Here is an 8,707-nt window from a genome sequence, read left to right as displayed (position 1 = left end):
AAGATGAGGAAGCTGGAGGAGAAGAGCAGCTTGGCTGGTAGGAGGCAGGAGACGGCAGCTCAGACACAGGGCTCGAGTTGGGGAGGAGCCCCGGCACCCGCCCGGGCCCACTTCACTCTCACCCAGGATCTTCAGACTCTCATTGCTAATGCCATCAGTGGCATACTGGCCCCAGTAGATGCAGAAGAACAGGAGGCTCAGGACTGAGGGGAGGATGGGCAGAGAGAGGAAAGGACAGAAAGCAGCTTTAGGGCATCACTGTTCTCTAACACTATGATCCAGATGACCAAAACCCTCTGTTCACCCCCATCGGTATTCTAGACCCTTTATTCTCGCTGACCTCCTAGGAAACTCTGGAGTCCAGGCCCCAGACCCCTCCTCCCTCTGACCCAGGAGTCCAGGCCCCCAGCCCCTCCTCTCCCAGGACCCAGAAGTCCAGGTCCCCAGCCCCTCCTTGCTTAGGCCCAGGTATGTGAGCCCTAAGGCCCTCCTCCCACAGAACTCAAAAGTTGCAATACTCTAAACCTCACCCTCCACTCCTGCTGCAGCCATGAACATTTTATAAGTCGTGTGGAGCAACTGACGACCTTTCAGCAAATCTGGAAGGAGGGTAGGGGAAGGCTGTACACAGCAGGAAGGGGGAGCAGCTCATCTCCTCCAACCTGGTTTCCCCTCCCCCATCTCCCCCCCCGCCCCGTGTGCTGGACTCACATCCAAAGTAACAGGACAGGAAGAAGATGAGGATGAAGATGAGAAGGAAAGTCACATCTGTCTCCAGGATCCCTGCCAATTTGGTGGAAGGAGGAAACCATGCGGTCAGGATGGGTGTCCCTCAACAGGTTCCCAGCTCTGGGCTCCCACGAAAGATCCTAGGTCCCCATATGCTCACCAAACTCATCAGCAGAGAAATGCCGTGTCCAGAAGGACTTGCCATTGGTGAGGACCATCTCATACTCCAGCTGCAGCCCATCTCCCTGTGGGGAGTGTGGAGGCCTAAGGGGGGGCCCTGGGCAGGGAGGGGGTCGGCAGGAAGGCAAGGAGGAGAAGGCAGGCCCCGGTGGCCGGCCCAGCCCCTTACCCCACACTTGCTGAGTGCAATGTACCACCACCTTTCACGCACTGAGCGGAAGCTGCGGCCGCTAGAGCAGCTCAGATAGCGTATTCCCTCCTCTGACACCACCTGGGGAGGAGCAAGAAGGCTGAAGCCTGCCTGTGCCTCCCCCTGGCCCTTGACCTCCAGCACCTGCCCATTCCCCCAGACTGGGCCCATACCTGACAGCCTGACCAGGCATACTGGGTGGTGAGGTTGATGACCTGGTTGTTCTCTGGCCTGATCACTGACTCCTTGGCCAGGCAGTCCTAGGGGAGGCAGGGCCATGGTCACTCCTTGGCTAGCTTCGACCTTATGCCTCCTCCCCTACACCCTCCTCACAGACTTCACCTTGTCCCCTGCCTTGTACACGGCTGGCCACTGGGATGGGTCGTCGAAATAGAGGAGGATGTTCTGACAGCACTTGGCCTGCAGACCCAAAGATTTGGGGGGTTGGGGGAGCATAGGGAGCTGGGGTAACCCTTGCCTTGGGAAGCCAAGGGAGCATCCAGCCTTAGCATGGTGAGTGCTTGGGGAAGGCTCACCTCAGGGTATCGGAAACGGAAGTCCAGTCGGCCGTAATCCGAGAGGAAGCAAAATCTCGTCAGGAACACCCAGTCCTGGAAAAGGGGCCACTCAGACCCTCTTCTGAGTCCCTTGAGAACTCTCGACTCCACAGACACCCCCCAACTTTTCTTCCCTACCCTGGAATACCTGGTTTCCCAAGAAGCATAAGGGGACCAAGTCACCTCCAAAATTCTTCTGTGATCCTTTCACCTTGGTTCCAGGATTCCTCCTTCAGATGCCCCCACCCCCAAGTTTCTTCCCCTCCTTTCAAACACTTCTCCCATTTGCCAGGTGCCTGAGAAAGACCCTGGAGGGCCAGATCCCCATACTGGTCACCTTGCATCAGGGATACCATCCCACTGGCTTTCCCCTAATTATCCACACACGCCCTCACGGTGGTCCCAGAGACCATCAGGTGCTGGGGAGTATTCCAAACGGCCCTCTCCTGGTCCTGAACAGGAGTGTGAACTCAGGCTCAATGCGCAGTGAAAAGTGCTGTCCCTTCAGCACCACCTCGGCGTCCCCCACCCCCACCCCAAACTCCGACTCTCCCAACCCGGCCCCCCTCCTCGCCCAACTCTGACCTCAATGTCCCTCCTACAATCCCCGAGTCTCCTCTCGACCCAATGGCCCCCCCTCAGCCTCAACCCAGACCCAGTCCCGCACTGTGCCTGCCCACCCCCCACCCCACCCCCCGCGCAGCACTCAGGGACCGCCCGAGAGAGGCGGCAGGGGGCGGGGCGGGACCTGCCCCCTCCCCTCCCTCTCGTCCCTCGGGGGCCCGGCGGGTGGCAGGGGAGGGGAGGGCCCGGCGCGCTCACCTCCTTGGAGCTGAGGTTGCCCCTCACATACTTGGCCCGGGCGCGGGGGGGCAGTGGCAGCAGCAGGAGTAGCAGCGGCGGCAGCAGCAGGCGGCGCAGAGCGGGCGCGCGCGGGGGCTCCATTACACCCGCTCCGACCCCAGCTCGGGCTCCGCTCCGGCTCCCACTCCGGCCCGGCGACGGCGGCGAGAGCGCGCGGGCCGGCTGGCGCGCGCCCCCGATTAAAGGGGCCGCCGGAAGCCGCGTTCCCTGCCCCCTCCTCCAGGATGACCCGGCCTGGACCCTTCCCAATCCCCGTGGGAGGGGACGCCCCTTTCCCAGCCTCTCCACGCCTCCGCAGCCTCAGTCCTCCCCTCTGGGAATCTCCTTGGTACCTCCAGCTCCCCGTGTCCTAAAGTGAACTCATTCCCCCAAGCCAAGTATCCTCCTCCAGACTGCCATCTCAGGATGGCCCACAACCCCCAGGCCCCAGCTCTGTCCTGACCTCCCCCCAGTTTAGTCCCCAAACTGCTCTTTGACTGCCCATCCCCGCCCCCATAACAGCCATCACCATCTGTGACCACCACAAATTCCATGCACTCTGTGAAGTGCCTACAGAGACACAGAAGCATAGAGTAGGCAAACCACTTGTTCTGGGTCACACAGCTCCGAGGTGGCAGAGAGCCTTCAGCCACAACCACTACACCCTGCTGCCTGACCCTGCCCTGTCACTGCTTACCAGGGTCTGAAACCAGCTGCTGTGAGGCAGAAGAGGTGGTATTGTGAGAAACCCACAAGCAGACTCTGAAATCAATTGCTTGGGCTCAAATCCCAGCATTGCCACTTCCTTCCCATAAAACCTCAGCCAAGTCACAGCTGTGTGACCTCCCAGTCCAGTCCCCTACACCCTGGTACTGACTTTATGGTTTCCCTGTGGGCAATGGGGAGCCCTGGAAAAGCTTTACAGAGTACAGTCCAAGCCCCTCAGCTTCATTTTCCTGATCAGATTCCAACACATTTCCAGCTTCATCCCTCCCCCTCCACTGCAGAAAATCTGCTGCTCCTCAAAATATCATTTTAAAAAACTTTCTAAGTCAGGAGGCCAAGCAGGAAACGTAAATGTGTGAAATGCTTTCAAAGGAGAGTGTGGACCCCACAAAAAAGGAGCCTCTGCTACTTGGCTTCAGCCAGTTGTTAACAGGAGGGATAGTAGGTCTGCTGCCAGGTTTCTTTCCTTCCTCCTTCCCTCCTTCCCTCCCCTCCCTCCTTCCCTCCCCTCCCTCCTTCCCTCCTTCCTTTCTTTCTCTCTTTTCTTTTATTTTGAGAGAGATTTTTTTTTTTTTTCAAATCAAGCACACTGGTTTGTAACAGTAGATAACTGATTCTAAAATGTTAAATATACTGTAGTCCAAAGAAAAAAGTCTGTCGCCATATCCAGGCCTCATGTGCCATTCCTGCCCGGATCCTGCACACACACTGTTCCTGTGCCCACCAGACCAGAAACCTCTCATAGGCAGAGCCCAGACGTGACTCACTCTAGATCCCAGCATGGCCTAGGGATATAGGGTGAATGAAAATGGTCCCACATCCCCTATTTGCCCTCCTCCAGGCCTTGCACATGCTGTTCCACAGAAGAGCATTTCTAGATTGCCTGAAATATTCTTTTCCTTCTCTACTAGCAAGTTTCTACCAAACTTAAAAAATACAAGGGTCTTATGTCAACTCCCTCATCAGCAGGGCAGAGTCATGACTCCCTCCTTGGACTCCCTCAGCCCCTGCACCTCTCTCTCTCCCAGATGCAACCACTAGGGCTGAAACTGTCTGTGTTCACCACTGTACTGGGAGTCCCCTGGGGACACAGCCTCAGTCTCACTCACTCTGGAGCCCCACCATTATCAGAGCTCAGAGTTGAACACATAGTTGGCCTCAGTGGGTGGATGTGTTAGACTGACTGAAGGCCCCTGGGCCTTAGGAAGGCGACAAGTGACAGTACCTTCCCCTCCACCCTGGACCCAGAACTCAGAGCTAGGAAAAGCTGCTCTCCTGGGCCAGCCACTCACTAAAAACCAAGAGGATCATGAGGGCTCCCACTCCGGCCCGGCGACGGCGGCGAGAGCGCGCGGGCCGGCTGGCGCGCGCCCCCGATTAAAGGGGCCGCCGGAAGCCGCGTTCCCTGCCCCCTCCTCCAGGATGACCCGGCCTGGACCCTTCCCAATCCCCGTGGGAGGGGACGCCCCTTTCCCAGCCTCTCCACGCCTCCGCAGCCTCAGTCCTCCCCTCTGGGAATCTCCTTGGTACCTCCAGCTCCCCGTGTCCTAAAGTGAACTCATTCCCCCAAGCCAAGTATCCTCCTCCAGACTGCCATCTCAGGATGGCCCACAACCCCCAGGCCCCAGCTCTGTCCTGACCTCCCCCCAGTTTAGTCCCCAAACTGCTCTTTGACTGCCCATCCCCGCCCCCATAACAGCCATCACCATCTGTGACCACCACAAATTCCATGCACTCTGTGAAGTGCCTACAGAGACACAGAAGCATAGAGTAGGCAAACCACTTGTTCTGGGTCACACAGCTCCGAGGTGGCAGAGAGCCTTCAGCCACAACCACTACACCCTGCTGCCTGACCCTGCCCTGTCACTGCTTACCAGGGTCTGAAACCAGCTGCTGTGAGGCAGAAGAGGTGGTATTGTGAGAAACCCACAAGCAGACTCTGAAATCAATTGCTTGGGCTCAAATCCCAGCATTGCCACTTCCTTCCCATAAAACCTCAGCCAAGTCACAGCTGTGTGACCTCCCAGTCCAGTCCCCTACACCCTGGTACTGACTTTATGGTTTCCCTGTGGGCAATGGGGAGCCCTGGAAAAGCTTTACAGAGTACAGTCCAAGCCCCTCAGCTTCATTTTCCTGATCAGATTCCAACACATTTCCAGCTTCATCCCTCCCCCTCCACTGCAGAAAATCTGCTGCTCCTCAAAATATCATTTTAAAAAACTTTCTAAGTCAGGAGGCCAAGCAGGAAACGTAAATGTGTGAAATGCTTTCAAAGGAGAGTGTGGACCCCACAAAAAAGGAGCCTCTGCTACTTGGCTTCAGCCAGTTGTTAACAGGAGGGATAGTAGGTCTGCTGCCAGGTTTCTTTCCTTCCTCCTTCCCTCCTTCCCTCCCCTCCCTCCTTCCCTCCCCTCCCTCCTTCCCTCCTTCCTTTCTTTCTCTCTTTTCTTTTATTTTGAGAGAGATTTTTTTTTTTTTTCAAATCAAGCACACTGGTTTGTAACAGTAGATAACTGATTCTAAAATGTTAAATATACTGTAGTCCAAAGAAAAAAGTCTGTCGCCATATCCAGGCCTCATGTGCCATTCCTGCCCGGATCCTGCACACACACTGTTCCTGTGCCCACCAGACCAGAAACCTCTCATAGGCAGAGCCCAGACGTGACTCACTCTAGATCCCAGCATGGCCTAGGGATATAGGGTGAATGAAAATGGTCCCACATCCCCTATTTGCCCTCCTCCAGGCCTTGCACATGCTGTTCCACAGAAGAGCATTTCTAGATTGCCTGAAATATTCTTTTCCTTCTCTACTAGCAAGTTTCTACCAAACTTAAAAAATACAAGGGTCTTATGTCAACTCCCTCATCAGCAGGGCAGAGTCATGACTCCCTCCTTGGACTCCCTCAGCCCCTGCACCTCTCTCTCTCCCAGATGCAACCACTAGGGCTGAAACTGTCTGTGTTCACCACTGTACTGGGAGTCCCCTGGGGACACAGCCTCAGTCTCACTCACTCTGGAGCCCCACCATTATCAGAGCTCAGAGTTGAACACATAGTTGGCCTCAGTGGGTGGATGTGTTAGACTGACTGAAGGCCCCTGGGCCTTAGGAAGGCGACAAGTGACAGTACCTTCCCCTCCACCCTGGACCCAGAACTCAGAGCTAGGAAAAGCTGCTCTCCTGGGCCAGCCACTCACTAAAAACCAAGAGGATCATGAGGAAGGTACTTTATTGAAGTGATCAGAGTATGGGATTCCTTCCCCTAACCCAGCCTCAGCCTGCTCAGTACAGTCTCATGGGTGGAAAGCACCAGGCCTCTGGGCTGCTCCGGGCCACCACCCAAGAGAGGCTGGGCAGTGGGGCAGGGGGGCTGGGGCTCCAATCCAGGGCAGAGGTTCGGGAAAACAAGGGTGATGGTGGCTGAGGCAGGGGTTGCGGTGGGCCAATCCCCCAGGGCCGGGGAAGGGGAGGTGTGTCTACCAGCCAGATGCTTTTCAGCAGATCAAAGGCTGTTGGCGGGCCGCAGGCCGCCCCAGATGGCGAAGGCAACGAGGACAATGGGGGTGGCCAGGGACCTTTAGGTGGTGCCAGGTTCACCGGGTACACAGTAGGAGTGCTGGAGGTGTGAGGCACGGCGAAGGTGAGCTCCTTTGTCCCCTCTCGCCTCCTCTGCCTCCCCTCCCCTGGGGCCTCCTGAGGGCTGTTGATCCAGGAGGATGTCATCCTTTGTCTCTCAGGGCCCCTAGGCTTGGTCTCTGGCACAGAGGAAAGAAGCATGGGGCACAGCTGAGATAGAGCAGACAAAAGAAAAGGAAGCTCAGGGGGCAGGAGGTGAGCTCACCTGGCAAGTGTGGCTGGCAGCCCCGGAGCACCAGAGTAAGGTCAGGCACACAGCCATGGCAGGCCTGTAAGGTGCCCACGATGGCATCCCTGGCCTCTTGTACTAGGTTCCTCCTGGGGAAGGCCTGTGGCAGAATCAGCTGGCATTGCAGCTCCCCCAGCAGCTGCCCCAAGCCAGGGAGCTGGAGGGTACTGGGTGGGCCTGGGCCCGAGGCTCCAGGCACTTGGTTTTCCTTGCCCCTTGACGGTGGGGCTGGTTCTTGGGCCCTGCCTGGGCTTGGGGAGGCCTTGGTGGGGAGTGCAGGGGTGGCTGACTCTAGGGACCCACTGCTAAGCAGCCGTGCCACGTCCAGAGATTTCACCTCGTGGCTGAAGAGACCCCGGTGCTCCCGGCTCAGGCGCCCCTGGGTTATGACCACAAGCTTGGGGGCAGCAGGTGCCACAGAATTCCGGAGAACCACATGTGGATCCCGACTGGCCACGGCAGGATCCTGATGGGCCAATGACCGGCGACTGCCCACCAGGGCCTCGTTACGCTCCCGCCTGGTCTTCCGACGGCGGACACGACCAGGTTTCTCAGGCCGCTGGAAAGGCTTGAGGGCTGGCCCCCTGGGGTCCATGGTGCCCTGGAAGATAAAAGACAAGGTGGTTGGGCTTCCCTGGTGGCGCAGTGGTTAAGAATCCGCCTGCCAATGCAGGGGACATGGGTTCGAGCCCTGGTGCGGGAAGATCCCACACGCCGTGGAGCAACTAAGCCTGTGTGCCACAACTACTGAAGCCCGCGCGCCTAGAGCCTGTGCTCCGCAAGGAGAGAAGCCACCGCAATGAGAAGCCTGTGCACCGTAACCAAGAGTAGCCCCCGCTCGCCACAACTAGAGGAAGCTCACGCGCAGCAAAGAAGACCCAAGGCAGAAAAAAAAAAAAAAAAAAAAAAAAAAAAAAAAAAAAAAAAAAAAAAAAAAAAGACAGGGTGGTCATCAGCATGCAGATAAGTCAAAGACCTAGAACTGAGTAGTGAGAAGAGGTGGGTTGGGGTGAGCTGGGAGTACTATTTTGAGACACAAGATGAGGACAAAGGGTTTGGTAGAGAGCAACTGGAAAAGGCTTGGTCAGGGTAAGGTCAGAAAAAAGGGCAGGGTCATAGGAGTAGGATGAGGTCAAGGGGGTCATGCTGAACGGGAAGATTTATCAGGGGATAGAGAAAGGGTTAGAGAGAACAGGGATATGAAGAAATAACTAAAAATGGGGGATGGGAAATGGATCATGATATTGGAGGGATCTGGTGAACCAGAAAGGGACTTTGGACAGAGGAGAAATCCAGGGGTAGAGGAGGTACTGGAGAATGTAGAAAGTGGAGAGAGATGGTAGAGAGAGAAAGGCAGGAAAGAAAATGGAAGTTGGAGAAACACAGAATAACTCGGGTGGGCAGAAAGGGCAAGAGAGGAGCTATCAGGGACTGCGGTCTGGTCATAGAACGGGGTAGGAAACAAGGCTGCGTGGGGCAGATGAGGTAGGGAAGGGAGTACAGTTGGTGGGGGCAGGGAAGGGGAAGGGCACCTCACCTTCTCCTGCCCCCAACGAACCCCGCCCCCCCCACCCGCCCACTCCACGTGGCTGTGGGGTACAATGGCTTCTTTTCCGCGT

At 56.7% G+C, this 8,707-nt stretch overlaps 2 protein-coding genes across 2 annotated transcripts in view; both read right to left on the bottom strand.

Moving 5' to 3' along the window:
* TMEM145 (transmembrane protein 145) overlaps nucleotides 1–2,601 on the bottom strand; it is an 8,214-nt gene extending 5,613 nt beyond the window's left edge. Inside the window, exons 1-10 of the mRNA XM_007458608.1 lie at nucleotides 2,479–2,601; nucleotides 1,636–1,710; nucleotides 1,442–1,519; nucleotides 1,273–1,359; nucleotides 1,121–1,180; nucleotides 890–974; nucleotides 712–783; nucleotides 531–599; nucleotides 123–203; nucleotides 3–34 (exon numbers count right to left, since the gene is read on the bottom strand). Of these exons, the coding sequence (XP_007458670.1) occupies nucleotides 3–34; nucleotides 123–203; nucleotides 531–599; nucleotides 712–783; nucleotides 890–974; nucleotides 1,121–1,180; nucleotides 1,273–1,359; nucleotides 1,442–1,519; nucleotides 1,636–1,710; nucleotides 2,479–2,601 (762 nt within the window). The remainder of the gene's footprint in view (nucleotides 1–2; nucleotides 35–122; nucleotides 204–530; nucleotides 600–711; nucleotides 784–889; nucleotides 975–1,120; nucleotides 1,181–1,272; nucleotides 1,360–1,441; nucleotides 1,520–1,635; nucleotides 1,711–2,478) is intronic.
* A 3,904-nt stretch (nucleotides 2,602–6,505) lies between these two features.
* PRR19 (proline rich 19) lies at nucleotides 6,506–7,683 on the bottom strand. Its single transcript, XM_007458607.1, has 2 exons — nucleotides 7,065–7,683; nucleotides 6,506–6,978 (listed from the first exon to the last, which is right to left on the bottom strand). The coding sequence occupies exons 1-2, from the start codon at nucleotides 7,681–7,683 to the stop codon at nucleotides 6,506–6,508; spliced, it is 1,092 nt and encodes a 363-aa protein (XP_007458669.1).
* Between the last annotated feature and the right edge of the window lie 1,024 nt (nucleotides 7,684–8,707).

Source organism: Lipotes vexillifer, unplaced genomic scaffold (genome assembly GCF_000442215.2).
Source record: "Lipotes vexillifer unplaced genomic scaffold, Lipotes_vexillifer_v1.1 scaffold371, whole genome shotgun sequence".
Taxonomy (NCBI): Eukaryota; Metazoa; Chordata; class Mammalia; order Artiodactyla; family Lipotidae; genus Lipotes; species Lipotes vexillifer.
Note: the sequence above shows the minus strand (reverse complement) of the source record. Positions and strands in the feature narration are given on the sequence as shown.

What these genes read in the sequence shown, in the direction of transcription:
- PRR19 (XM_007458607.1), bottom strand. Translation starts at nt 7,683, where the DNA reads ATGGACCCCAGGGGGCCAGCCCTCAAGCCTTTCCAGCGGCCTGAGAAA. An exon ending in CTGCCAGCCACACTTGCCAG is followed by an intron (nt 6,979 to 7,064) that starts GTGAGCTCACCT and finishes CCTCTGTGCCAG; the next exon opens with AGACCAAGCCTAGGGGCCCT.